Here is a 15,701-nt window from a genome sequence, read left to right as displayed (position 1 = left end):
ATTCATAGGATCATAGATTTATAGGATCATAGATTCATAGGATCATAGATTCATTGGATCATAGATTTATAGGGTCATAGATTATAAATCTACGAGCTAAGAATCTATGATCCTATAAATCTATGATCCTATAAATCTATGATCCTAAAAATCTATGATCCTATAAATCTATGATCCTATGAATCTATGATCCTATAAATCTATGATCCTATGAATCTATGATCCTATAAATCTATGAATCTATGATCCTATAAATCTATGATCCTATAAATCTATGATCCTATGAATCTATGATCCTATAAATCTATGAATCTATGATCCTATGAATCTATGATCCTATGAATCTATGATCCTATAAAACTATGATCCTATGAATCTATGATCCTAAGAATCTATGATCCTATGAATCTATGATGCTATGAATCTATGATTCTATGAATCTATGATCCTATGAATCAATGATCCTAAGAATCTATGATCCTATAAATCTATGATCCTATGAATCTATGATCCTAAAAATCTATGATCCTATAAATCTATGATCCTATGAATCTATGATCCTACGAATCTATGATCCTATAAATCTATGATCCTATGAATCTATGATCCTATGAATCTATGATCCTAAGAATCTATGATCCTATAAATCTATGATCCAATGAATCTATGAATCTATGATCCTATGAATCTATGATCCTATAAATCTATGATCCTATGAATCTATGATCCTATAAATCTATGAATCTATGATCCTATGAATCTATGATCCTATAAAACTATGATCCTATAAAACTATGATCCTATAAATCTATGATCCTATGAATCTATGACCCTATAAATCTATGATCCTATAAATCTACGATCCTAAGAATCTATGATCCTATAAATCTATGATCCTATAAATCTATGATCCTATAAATCTATGATCCTATGAATCTATGATCCTATAAAGCTATGATCCTATAAATCTATGATCCAATAAATCTATGAATCTATGATCCTATGAATCTATGATTTTATGAATCTATGATCCTATAAATCTATGATCCTATAAATCTATGATCCTATAAATCTATGATCCTATGAATCTATGATCCTACAAAACTATGATCCTATGAATCTATGATCCTATAAAACTATGATCCTATAAATCTATGATCCTATGAATCTATGATCCTATGAGTCTATGATCCTATGAATCTATGATCCTATGAATCTATAATCCTATGAATCTATGATCCTATGAGTCTATGATCCTATGAATCTATGATCCTATGAATCTATAATCCTATGAATCTATAATCCTATGAATCTATGAACCTATGAATCTATGATCCTATGAGTCTATGATCCTATGAATCTATGATCCTATGAGTCTATGATCCTATGAATCTATGATCCTATGAATCTATGATCCTATAAATCTATGATCCTATAAATCTATGATCCTGTAAATCTATGATCCATTGAATCTATGATCCTAAGAATCTATGATCCTATAAATCTATTATCCTATGAATCTATGATGCTATGAATCTATGATGCTATGAATCTATGATCCTATAAATCTATGATCCTATAAATCTATGATCCTATGAATCTATGATCCTATAAATCTATGATCCTATGAATCTATGATCCTAAGAATCTATGATCCTATAAATTTATGATCTAATGAATCTATGAATCTATGATCCTATGAATGTATGATCCTATAAATCTATGACCCTATGAATCTATGATCCTATGAATCTATGATGCTATGAATCTATGATCCTATAAATCTATGATCCTATAAATCTATGATCCTATGATCCTATCAATCTATGATCCTATGAATCTATGAACCTATAAATCTATGACCCTATGAATCTATAATCCTATGAATCTATGATCCTATGAATCTATGATCCTATGAATCTATGATCCTAAGAATCTATGATCCTATAAATCTATGATCCAATGAATCTATGAATCTATGATCCTATGAATCTATGATCCTAAGAATCTATGATCCTATAAATCTATGATCCTATGAATCTATGATTCTATGAATCTATGATGCTATGAATCTATGATGCTATGAATCTATGATCCTATAAATCTATGATCCTATGAATCTATGATCCCATAAATCTATGATTCTATGAATCTATGATCCTATGAATCTATGATCTTATCAATCTATGATCCTATAAATCTATGATCCTATGAATCTATGATCCTATGAATCTATGATCCTATGAATCTATGATCCTACGAATCTATGATCCTATGAATCTATGAACCTATGAATCTATGAATCCATGACCCTATGAATCTATGATTTTATGAATCCTTGATCCTATGAATTTATGAACATATGAATCTATGAACCTACGTCTCTATGAACCTATGACTCTGTGAACTTATTAATGTATGAACCTATGAATGTATGAACCTATGCATCTATGAACCTATGAATGTATGAATCCATGAATGTATGAACCCATGTCTGGATGAACCTATGAATCATGAATGTATGAATCTGTAAATCTATGAATCTATAAATTTATTCATAGAAAGTGACTCACACAGTAGTATAAATGAAAAAAATAAATCTAACAATATAATTTAAAACAAAAATTACCCACTAATATTGCATTCCGAACTGGATGGTAGATCTTATTGTTAGAAGTTTCGTAAACACACAAAAATTACGATAAATTATTTCTACATACTTATACCAGAGGGAGACTTTGTACAAAAGTCGATTGCTTGGGTACCTCTGTCCCATTCGTGTTTCAATCATAAAGCAGTTGTGCTTGCATGGCTGTATTTCGGTTTGAAGGGCGTGGATTTACTGGGTACGGAGAAATAGCACCTGAGTCCTCAAGAATGGCAACGCATGGGGTGTATCATGGTCGAAACAGTATACTCTGTTATATCCACGGTACTGCTCATGTCTATAGGCGACGGTTACCACTTTTCATCAGGTGGACCGTCAGCTTGTTTGCCATTCTAAGTTGTATAAAAAAAATACTAACTGCCGGTTTGCAATTGGTAACCATGATATTACTTAATCATTGCTGTCAATATTTGAACTGTAATAACATGGATTTTAATTATTTTATATATCAATTGACCTAACTTTATGGACACTCATTATTATACATGGTTTCTTTCATACATGCACCTGTATTAATTGCATACATGCACTCTAACTTGCCTACCTCGCTTTGGAATTATAATTTTTGTTTGTATAAATAAAATCCGTTATTGGCTGTACTTATAAGAGATTTAGCTTGAATTCAACTAGATTCGACTAGAGCGGTAGATTCATAAGAATTTTAATTTCCTTGCATAAAAGTATTTCTTTCACGATAAATAGTATACTCATGTGCATTATTCGTCAGCCTGGGCGAGGCGTTCCCCGGCGCGAAGGAGCACGTGACGGCGAAGCTGGAGGACGCGACGGAGGCCCTGGAGGCGATCACGCAGCGAGCCGACCAGGCCGACCAGCAGCTCGACCTGGCCGAGCAGCTGCAGGCCAACTTCGGCACCTACCAGGAGCTGCTGTGAGTCACACACACACACACTGTCATATCCACCATTAACTCTCCTTCCCCTCCGCCATTCATATATCGCTTGTGGGAATGGGCGTACCTCAAGGGTCTATTTTGGGGCCATTCTTATTTTGAGTTTATATCAATGATCCCGCATTTGCCATGCAGGATAAATATGGCATAGTATTATTCGCATATCGCATCTCTGTCCCATTCGTGTTTCTACCGTGAAGCAGTTGTGTTTGCATGGCTGCGTTTCGGTTTGAAGGGTGGGATATGGCGTGAATTTACACGGTACAGAGGAATAACATCTGAGTCCTCAGGAATGGCAACGCATGGGGGTATCATGGGCGAAACAGTATACTCTGTTATGTCCATGGTACTGCTCATGTCTATAGGCGACGGTTACCACCATCCATCCATCCATCCATCAGGTGGGCCGTCAGCTTGTTTGCCATTGTAAGTTGCATAAAAAAAATTTGTTGTTGCCTCTTTATCTTGCTTTTATGTTATATAATTAATTAATTTTGTTTGTGTACATATTGTTCATATCTTTAGTTTCCATTTATTCATTCATTCAATAGTTGTTTTGTCAGCCATTGCTGGACACAGCGTCCCCCATAAGGAGAGCTTTTTTGATGGGTGAAAATGGTATGGTAACCCCGCCTGCGCTAACGGGATACGCTGGCGGAGCACCAGGGAAGGGTGATATGTGAGAATAAAACAGGCCAGTTAGCCCATCATGATGAATTCATCAGGAATTAACCATGATAGTTTCCGACGTCGACCTGGTTGGGTATATTGCTAGCAATTGGATTCTTAGTCTCCATTACTGACAATCCCCTCCGTAGAGAAGGTTTTGCCAGTAGTTGGCATGCGGGCCTGGGTTCTAGACAAGTGGCAAGCGAATTCAGCGAATTCAATTCATTCATTTTCTACTTTGTAAATTAAAGTTGTGATCTCTTGGTTAAAAATTTTACTTTATTCATGGGCGACATAGTATACTCTGTTATGTCCATGGTACTGTTTATGTTTATACGCGATGGTTACCACTTTCCATTAGTAAAGTGAAATAATATAGTACTGAGGCCATAACGCCGTAGTTCTCAGGAATGGGGACGCGAAATAACCGTGAACTGTACACTGTTGAAAAAAGGCCTTCCGCTATTGGAGGGTTTTATCAGTAGTTGCCACGTTTAGCAAGCGTTGGCTACCAACCGCATTTAGACTTTGATTATGTTTTAAAAGGGACATTGCTGCCCATTCCTCGACCATAAAATTTACTTAGTCACCTCTTCTCGCCCCTGGTATTGCAGGCGTTCATAGGCTACGTTAACCGCTTACCATCAGGTGGACCGTATGCTTGTTTGCCACCTCAGTGGTATAAAAAAAAGGATTAATTCCATCATTGCTACACTTCAGTAAGCTACGATATCATCCATCATATAGTTCTTAATTAATATCAAGTCAAGCAATAAGTAATATACACGAAAATTCGTGGTTACAAATACTAATAATGCGATTTCACACAACATACGTGTACATACGTTGAATTGTTGAATTATGACCCCAATTTTATGTTCTCATTATATTAATTTTATTGCTCCTTATTTTGCGCAAGTAAATGTTTGACACAAAAGAACATGCCTACATATCATCTCGCACCGCGAAGGACGTGTTTGTAATAGTTTTATTATTCTGATTAACTTACATTTGTGGTTTTTACATCAAGATATTAGATTAATGAGATCTAGACAATGCTTACGATTATCACCGCTAGATGGCGTTGTTTATAGAAATTTATCAGGTGTAACAATCGAGATATTATGACGGAAGTTGTATGAATTCACTTTATTCTTTTAAAAAGAAATAAAAAGAAGCCAAAGGTATATATATATATATATATATATATATATATATATATATATATATATATATATAACGGTAATTTTTTTTAAATAAGCAACATAATTTTTTCTTTTCGTGCATGTGCCATAGTAAAATAAAATGGTCACAACTCAGTTCATTGCTTTGCCCTCAAAAGAGCAAAACTGTCGACAAGTCTTGAATTTGTACAAAACAATTGTAGATACAAACTTTATAACACACATATACGCACAATGACTGTGTCTTATACTATTTAAAAGATCAAATTAGACACTTGGAATTTTTATTAATTGTTATATTACATGTAATCTGGCCCCGCTGTGGCGTAGAATGTGTGGGCTTAAAGCACACCTACTATAAAATTTCATGGGCACGTCACTGAACGTAATGGGCATCACAGAATATATTGTGATTTTGTACTACACCTCATGTACCATCCCGGAGAACTGAGAAATTATGTCTTGGTACCCTGTAAGTTAAATAAATAAATAAATATATACGGACAAATCACACAGATTGAGCTAGCCCCAAAGTAAGTTCGAGACTTGTGTTATGGGATACTAATTCAACGATACTGTATTTATAATAGATACATATATAGATAAACATCCAAGACCCAGGCCAATCAGGAAAAGATCGTTTTCCATCATGACCTGGCCGGGGATTGAACCCGGGGCCTCCACGTCGCAGGCAGGCGATTAGAGTTACTATCATATCATTTCAAACCTAAACATAGTATAGGCTTCAGAAACTGGAATAGATCTGAGGCACCCAATAAACGATTATTCCTTATTCCAATTATTTGGATTTGACGTAATAAGTTTTTTTTTTATTCAACTTAGAATGGCAAACAAGCTGACGGCCCACCTGATGGAAAGGGGTAACCGTCGCCTATAGACATGAGCAGTACCATGGATATAACAGAGTATACTGTTTCGCCCATGATCCTCCCCATGCGTTGCCATTCCTGAGGACTCAGGTGTTATTCCTGTGTACCCAGTAAATTCACGCCATATCCCACCCTTCAAACCGAAACACAGCCATGTAAACACAACTGCTTTACGGTTGAAACACGAATAGGACAGAGGTACTCAAGCAATCGAGTTTTGTACAAAGTCTCCCTCTGGTAAGTTAAGTTTTTATTTCATATTATTTAAGATCATGTCTTTTGATTTTAGGACCTGCCGCCCGCTTGCCATCAACCTTTCTTAGGAGCATTTGTTTGTAGCCACATACGGTAGAGAGGAAAGGATTGATCAAAAAGGAAAGACATGTTTGGAATCAATAAACTAAAAGAAGTCGGTGAAAAGGTAATGAAAGATTTATCGAGAAAAGAGAAAAGGGGATATTGCATTTGTGGAGGAGATACCGGTCAGTAACTGCAGTGGCTTGGGAGGCCGGGATCGCATATCCTTGTATCCTGGGAGGAAAAGGATTGTTAGTAATAGGGAGGTTAGTCCCCATCGCTATCAATATACCTTATCAGGTCGAACTCCACGCGGTTCCTCCTGAAAACCATCGTGACTAACTTATCATTGAATTCGTCACGATGGGCTAACTGACCTGCCTTTTCATCCTCACTAATCATCTCTCACTGGTGCCCCGCTAGCGTATACCGTTAGCGCACGGCGGGGATACCATTCCATTATCATCCATCAAAAAATACCCTTGTATCCTTACTCTAGAAACGGACAGATTGCTAAAAGAGAACACCTTGGCACATCCATCTAGAAAATCATAAGAAATAAGATTACAGAAATAACAATAAATCAATTCCAATAAAAGAGATACGTATTTATTACAGTTTACAAAACAACAATATGTGATTACTACAAGAAGTTTGCCGTGTACTAAAATTACCGTACAGTGAAGATTGTAACTGTCGATCTTTATAAATAAAACCGACAAATCATAATTGTAATTATGGGTGTGAAATACGGATCGTATACATTTACAATTCGCTCTTTAACGTAATAAAACGTGACCGGTGAACGTGGACGAATGAAAGAACGAAATGGCGTTTGGGTAACCGCAAACGACTCATTTGTTTTACTCAAGACGCCAACAACGGCTGTCATTATTTCTCTGCCCTTGTCCTATATCTGTTTAAGATTGAAGTTGGATATTTCTCTCTATCATTCCACTTTATTTGCAAACTTCAATGCTACTGTCTCAGCTCTCCCTTTCTGGCTGTATCATCATTCACACAGTTTGTTTGATTCTTTTCAGATCTCTCTTTACATTTTCATTTTTATTTGAAAACATCTTAACTTTAATGCTACTGTCTCAGCTCTCCCTTTCTGGCTGTATCATCATTCACAAAGTTTGTTCGATTCTTTTTAGATCTCCCTTTACATTTTCATCTTTATTTGCAAACAACTCAACTTTAATGCTACTGTCTCAGCTCTCCCTTTCTGGCTGTATCATCATTCAAAAAGTTTTTTCGATTCTTTTCAGATCTCCCTATACATTTTCATCTTTATTTGCAAACATCTTAACTTTAATGCTACTGTCTTAGCTCTCCCTTTCTGGCTGTATCATCTCTCACAGTTTGTCTAATTCTTTTCAGATCTCCCTATACATTTTCATCTTTATTTGCAAACATCTTAACTTTAATGCTACTGTCTTAGCTCTCCCTTTCTGGCTGTATCATCTCTCACAGTTTGTCTAATTCTTTTCAGATCTCCCTATACATTTTCATCTTTATTTGCAAACATCTTAACTTTAATGCTACTGTCTTAGCTCTCCCTTTCTGGCTGTATCATCTCTCACAGTTTGTCTAATTCTTTTCAGATCTCCCTATACATTTTCATCTTTATTTGCAAACATCTTAACTTTAATGCTACTGTCTTAGCTCTCCCTTTCTGGCTGTATCATCTCTCACAGTTTGTCTAATTCTTTTCAGATCTCCCTATACATTTTCATCTTTATTTGCAAACATCTTAACTTTAATGCTACTGTCTTAGCTCTCCCTTTCTGGCTGTATCATCTCTCACAGTTTGTCTAATTCTTTTCAGATCTTCCTTTACATTTTCATCTTTATTTGCAGAAATCTTAACTTTAATGCTGCGCTCTTAGCTCTCCCAGCTCTCCCTTTCTGGCTGTATCATCTTTCATATAGTTTGTCACAAACTGTGTGAAAAATGGTATTGCAAGTGTTTTTAGGCTACAGTAACCACTTACCATCAGGTGGACCGTATGCTTGTTTGCCAACTCAGTGGTATAAAAAAAAACTTTTTATAGAAATTAAAATTTTGTTTACAATGCCATCTAGCGTAGATCTGGATTGATACATTAGTAAGGACTAAGCGTCTGTTAGAATAAATTTGTTGTGTTTTCATTGCTGAATATAGGCCTCCCTTATAAGGAGAGTTTTGCCAGCAGTTTCCAAGCAGATTGGCAACAGCAGTTAGGTTTTGGTGATGTTTTAAGAGGGATTTCGCTGCCCATTCGTCGACTAATATATAGATATTGTAACTAAAATAAATAGATATTGCTACCTATATTAGCCACCCCCAATTCTGAGTATTATAAAAAAATTGCTACACAGCCAATCGATTGAAAGGTTATAGTACATTACTACAGCGGCCAGCAACTGGGGCATTAATGGACGAACATGCAAATGTGGGCCAAGGCGTAGCCGAGGCACACATACGTGAGTCCATCGATGCCTAGTTGTGGCCAAGGCTTGTATAGTACTTTTCTTAAACAATGCGCGGATATCAAAAACACAATTTTACTTTTTAAGTTCATTAATAATTTTCACGCGCCATAATGTTCCTTTGTTTTATTTTCAATAAACAGCTTTCTATTTGCAAGACAGTTCAAAATTTAAATAAAACCTTTTATTAGTTACCTCCTCGGTAGCCATGTTTCGAAGTAAAAGGTCATTCCATTTTTAAATTACAGAACAGATATGAGTTTACATAGTAATTTATCTGGCCGCAAAACACGACAGATATGGATTTTCATACAACTTTTGCCGGCCGCTGCCCGCATGTATCTGGCCAGTACGGCAATTTTGATTTGTCTCGAAGAAGATTGTCAAAATAATGCTCACATTTCCAATTATGTTTGAGAAAAAATACTTTTAATGATCTCTAACATTCTTTACTTAATTCAGTAGCAGATACTACCTACCTGATGATTTCTATACGACACAGAAGGCCGATGACTCACCTACCGTTTTCATTGGAGGCACGATGATTATTTTCATTATGTTATAATGTGTTCAATTAATAAGGCAAGTAGGTGTTTGCTCAATTACGTATGGAACTAACAAACGGGTGTTAATTTGTAATGAACGGGGGCTTCTTTGTGTGGCTTTGACTAGTTCATGCTGTATAGAACCATTTGTCTGTAATGTGTAGGTAGTTTATAATAACTACGTTATTTATATTCATAACTAGCTGAATCCCGCGGTTTTGCCCACGTAAATCTATAAGTACATAAAGTATCTTTAGTATATATTTGTTAAATTAGGTTAGCCTCTATTATTCATCATCATCTTCCTACCCTTATCCCAATTATTTGGGGTCGGCGTAATATGGTTTTATCCATATTACAAAAGGATTTAGCTTATAGTTTTACGACCGGCCGCCTGCCTGACGTCAACACTCTTTGGGAACCCTCTGAGCCTCTATTATTATAAATAATAAATAAATAAAAAAAAATATTTTTTATTCAAGTAAACTTAATAATAAGCATTTTGGAATAGTGATTTTTTTATGAATCTACCGCCGTTCAGTTCGGAATGTAATTTCAGCTGAGAAGAACGGGCAAAAAACACAGCTGTTGCTTTTTTCAAATAAGATTTAAGTGTACAACAAAAAAAATACAATCGAATAAAATTACTATCACAAGCTTCGTATTGACAAAAGAAAGAAAAAAGCTTCAACGCTACAATCGATCACAGTATTATTGCACAGATCAGTCCCTACTAGAAGCACCCGTTCACGAGTATGACGGATGAGCCAGCCATCGTTGTGTTCAAGCATATCATAGGGAGTCTACCGACCCGGCCCACCATGCCATCACCAATCTGGACATTAAAGTGAGCATGACTTATTTCAAGATACGCAACTACGTCAAAATTATACGATACGAAATTGAATGTGACAATCAGTGTATCCATTTATAACAATTTTTAAATGTTTTATATATATAATTAATTCAATAATTTTATGTCAATTATTTTTTTTTTAAATAATAAATATAGCACGCGAGTGTATGCTCTGATAGCCATATTAAAAAGCAAAAATAGAAACACTTTCAATAACCTATTGATGAATCAAAAGCACTTACTACCATCAAAATTAGTCAAGCAACGATATGATAATAATGTCACGTATGGGCACCACAGAATATCAGCGCTGTAGCAATTGAATTGCTGCAGCACATGCTGAGTTGTGATCACGTTGGCAATAATAAATGTAAAGTTTTTTTTTTTAATTCATAATTTATGTAACTTTTTGTTGTTGTCAATAAATGTTTTCTTTCTTCTTTCTTTCTTTCTTTCTTTCTTATGGTAATTAATTGAACACTTTCAAACAGTATCTAATATGCGTTTACGATTCCCACTTAAAACATTTTTAAAAGCCTAACTGCAGTTGCCAACCTGCCTGCCAAGCGTGGCAACTACTAGCAATACTCCCTTTATGGGGGAAGGTTTATTTTCAGCAGTAGACAGTTGTGCTGAAATGATGTTAGTGATGATATAAATAATAAAAAAAATATATAAATTATGATTTAATCACTCTATACTTATTCATTCTTGCGTACCGCCATTCTTATTCCGATACCTACGTTCGCTCTTTGCTGATGATTCTATATACCAATAATGGTGCTATTATCATTAATATGCACAGTCTCAAATTAGGGTTCCGTAGGTGTCGAATAATGCAGCCTCAGATTAGATATCTTGCAGAGACTCTATTTCTTTCAAATATATGTATTAAACAATTTATGATATGAATAAATATATTTATTTTAAATAGCTCGACCATAATCTAAGAGCACGACATGTGACCACACTAATCTGAGCGAACACAGACATTGGTCGTTAGTCATTTATTCGAAATACATTGTGTCTGAAGTTGCGCAATAATTTTACAATAACAAATTTAATTTAATTGAATCTTATAAATTGTATTAGTAATAAATATTTTTAATGTCACAGTGACAATCTTCATATCAAGTTCGTTACGGAGTAGACAGAGAAAACCGATGGACATTTTGATTATCCTAATATTAAAAGTAATATATTTTAAAAAATATTTGAAATTGGAATTTTGATGAGTAGCAAAATATTTAAAAGGCTAAGTCACTTAGAACCAAAAAGCGTTTGTATGAAATCTAAACAGTCACTTTGTTAAAGTTTAAAAATTTTACACTACAAAATAGCTAGGCTTTTTACATATCTATATTTTAGACATTGATATGTATGTAGGCTACCAACCTCTTTCAAACCTATCTCTACACTGGTGACTCCCTTTTGAACATTTTCATTCATCGATTTTTGGAAGAAAAAATGACGGAGAGCGGCACCGTTTCCACAGTACGAGATAACACGTCATCAGAGGTATTTAAAGTCGCAATTAAAGTTCCACCATTTTGGCCAGAAGAGCCAGAGATATGGTTTGCTCAAGTCGAGGGTCAATTTGCTATTTCAAAAATTACCAGTGATCTAACAAAATTTAATTATGTAATCGGACAACTGGACCATCAATTTTCTAAAGAAATTAAAGACATTATTATCAGTCCGCCAGCAGAGGGAAAGTATGAAAAGCTTAAATCGGAGTTGGTTAAGCGCCTTAGTGCATCCAAAGAGAAGAAGGTGAAACAACTGCACGAGGAGCTAGGCGACCGCAAGCCTTCGCAATTTTTAAGGCATTTGCAGAACTTAGCCGGACCAAAGGTACCAGATGAATTTCTTCAAACAATTTGGACCAGCCGTCTTCCTGCTCATATTCAGACCATCCTTGTGGCACAATCTAACACAGATTTAGATGTGTTAGCGGATCTAGCAGATAAAATTATGGATCTCGCACCACGTTCACCTCAAGTTGAAGCGACAGCTCGTGATGATGCAGCTGCAGGACCAAGTTCTAGCAATCACATGGCGAATGAAATAGCGGAGCTGCGCAAGCAAGTAAAGTCACTTACCATGCAACTAAATCGTCGCCAGCGCTCCAGATCTAGGAAGCCTCAACGTAGCCGATCAGCATCAAGGTCTCATTCTAATTATAAGAAATTTCCTGTTTGTTGGTATCACCATAAGTTTGGCAGTAAAGCTAACAATTGTATCAAGCCATGCGATTACAATCAGGAAAACTAACAAGGCAATCGATAGCGGCGACCAGCGATTGCCCAACCTCCTGTAGTCGCCTTTTCGTTATGGATCGGAATACAAAGACCCAGTTTCTCGTCGACACCGGAAGCGATCTCTGTGTCTTTCCACGATTACTACTACGACAACGTCGGCCCAAGACCAATTATCAACTGCGTGCTGCTAATGGTAGCGTCATCGATACCTACGGTTACGCACATTTAAACCTAGACTTAGGTCTACGTAGACAGTTTCCATGGCGTTTTGTAGTCGCTGATGTAACAAAGTGTATTATAGGTGTAGATTTTTTATCCTTTTACAATTTAATGGTTGACTGTCGCAATCAACGTTTAGTAGATAATACCACTACACTCACTGCTACAGCTTCACTTTCATATCCATCCAACACAATACAGTCTGTAAAAGTTTTGATAGGTGATTCTAAATTTCATAATATTTTAATTGATTTTCCTGAAATTACACGACCAGCAGGGGTTCATAGGACTATTTCACACAACACAGTTCATCACATACGCACAACACCTGGCCCACCCGTACATTGCAATCCCCGGCGTCTTGCTCCGGACAAGTTGAAAATTGCCAAACAAGAGTTTGAGTCCATGTTAGCTAATGGCACAGCTAGGCCTTCAGAGAGTCCGTGGGCATCGCCATTACATTTAGCTCCGAAAAAAGATAACGGTTGGCGTCCTTGCGGAGATTACCGTATGCTAAATGCACGGACGATTCCTGATAGGTATCCGATTAGACATATTCATGATTTTACTCATTCTATTTCTGGATGTAAAGTGTTTTCTACTATTGATCTTGTTAAAGCCTATAATCAAATACCCGTAAGTGTTCAGGACATACCGAAGACTGCCATTTCAACCCCATTTGGTCTATACGAATTTCCGTATATGACCTTTGGTTTAAGAAATGCAGGTCAAACTTATCAAAGATTTGTTGATGAGGTGACTAGGGGATTGGATTTCTGTTACTGTTATTTGGACGATTTCCTCATTTTCTCTAAATCTGAAGCTGAACATGAGCAGCATTTACGTATTGTCTTTGCCAGGATGAAAGAATACAATATTGTAATTAATACTGCAAAATCGGTCTTTGGCGTATCAGAAGTAACCTTTTTAGGCTATCGAATTTCCGAAAAAGGTACTAAGCCCCTGGATACTAAAGTGCAGGCGATCAAGGACTTTCCTCCACCAAAAGATGTAAGGCAGCTTAGAAGGTTTTTGAGCATGATAAATTTTTATAGGCGTTTTCTGCCTCATGCTGCTCAAATCCAGGCTCCTCTTAATTCTCTTTTGGCAGGTTCAGTTAAAGGCTCTAGTCCTATTAATTTAACTGGAGACACATTGAAAGCCTTTGAAGCCTGTAAAGAAAGTCTCTCGAACGCTGCACTGTTAGCTCATCCAGATTGTGAATGTAAGCTAGCTTTAGTCACAGACGCCTCTGATACAGCTATTGGTGCAGTACTTCAACAATTTAAGAATGGTGCATGGGAACCTTTAGCATTCTTTTCCCAGAAACTCAGCCCTTCTCAACAAAAGTACTCACCATATGACCGAGAGCTATTGGCAATTTATGATGCAATAAAATACTTTCGTCATATGCTTGAGACTAGACATTTTACAGTCTATACTGACCATAAACCGATCAGGAAAGCCAACTGTTCGCCTAGGCAGTATAGACATTTAGGTTATATTTCCCAGTTTACCACTGACATTCGTCATATTTCGGGTAAAAATAATGTTGTGGCTGATACATTATCACGTGTTGATGAATTGCAAACACCAGTCAGTTTGAAAGCCATAGCTGAAGCACAGGAAACTGATCCTGAATTATCTCATTATCTAGATGAACCAAATTCTTTACGTCTAGAGAAACGAGAATTACCTGGGAGTTGTATCTCATTGTACTGTGATGTCAGTACAACAACTCCTAGACTATTTGTTCCCAAAACCCTCAGAAAGGAAGTTTTTGACAGCCTTCATTCTCTGAGCCACCCCGGGTCTAACGCGTCTGCAAAAATGGTAGCTCAACGCTTTGTATGGCCCGGCATCAGAAAGGACTGCAGAGTGTGGGCTAAGTCTTGTCTGGCTTGTCAGCGATCTAAAGTAAGTCGTCACGTGTCTGCTCCGTTGGGCACTTACAACTTACCTCAAGCACAATTTAAGGTCACAGTACCTTGTCGGTCCCATGCCTCTGTCTCAGGGTTATCGGTATTGTCTCACTGCCATCGACCGTTTTACAAGGTGGCCTGAAGCAATACCGATAACCGATATTTCAGCTGAAACTGTCGCCAAGGCTTTACTTTCAGGCTGGATTGCTAGATTTGGCTGTCCTGAACAAATTGTTACGGACCGTGGCCGCCAATTTGAATCGGCGCTGTTCGAACAATTATCTCAGATTACAGGGTTCGAACACAAACGAACTACAGCCTACCATCCAGCGTCTAACGGCCTTGTTGAAAGATTTCACAGGCAGCTTAAGACTTCCATCATGTGTCATGCGAATAGTACTTGGACGGAATCTCTTCCGTGGGTACTATTGGGCATACGAAGTTCTTTTAAAGAGGACTTACAAGCTTCTTCAGCAGAACTTACCTATGTAGAACCTTTAAGACTTCCAGGCGAATTTTTCGACCGCCATTTGGAAGGTTCTACTGACGTCACTGATTTTATGGCTCGTTTACGTTTATTCGCCAATAAAATCAAACCTGTTGCTGCTTCTGGTCATAGAAGTGACAAAATATTTATTTTCAAAGATCTTGCCACTACCAATTACGTTTTCCTTCGCGAAGACGCATTGCGTAGTTCTCTCCAACCAGCGTATACAGGACCTTATCTTGTATTGCTCAGAGGTGACAAAACCTTTAAATTGCTAATCAAAGGTAAAGAAGTCACTGTTTCTATAGATAGGTTGAA

At 36.6% G+C, this 15,701-nt stretch overlaps 1 protein-coding gene across 1 annotated transcript; it reads left to right on the top strand.

The window, feature by feature from the left end:
* The first annotated feature begins 11,961 nt into the window (after positions 1-11,961).
* LOC128200044 (uncharacterized) lies at positions 11,962-12,768 on the top strand. The gene has a single exon (XM_052892026.1). It carries the CDS (start codon positions 11,962-11,964, stop codon positions 12,766-12,768), a length of 807 nt encoding a protein of 268 aa, XP_052747986.1.
* The last annotated feature ends 2,933 nt before the right edge of the window (positions 12,769-15,701 follow it).

This window comes from Galleria mellonella, unplaced genomic scaffold, assembly GCF_026898425.1.
Source record: "Galleria mellonella isolate WM207_F2 unplaced genomic scaffold, CSIRO_AGI_GalMel_v1 utg146, whole genome shotgun sequence".
Classification (NCBI taxonomy): domain Eukaryota; kingdom Metazoa; phylum Arthropoda; class Insecta; order Lepidoptera; family Pyralidae; genus Galleria; species Galleria mellonella.
This window is presented reverse-complemented; position numbering and strand designations above follow the sequence as displayed.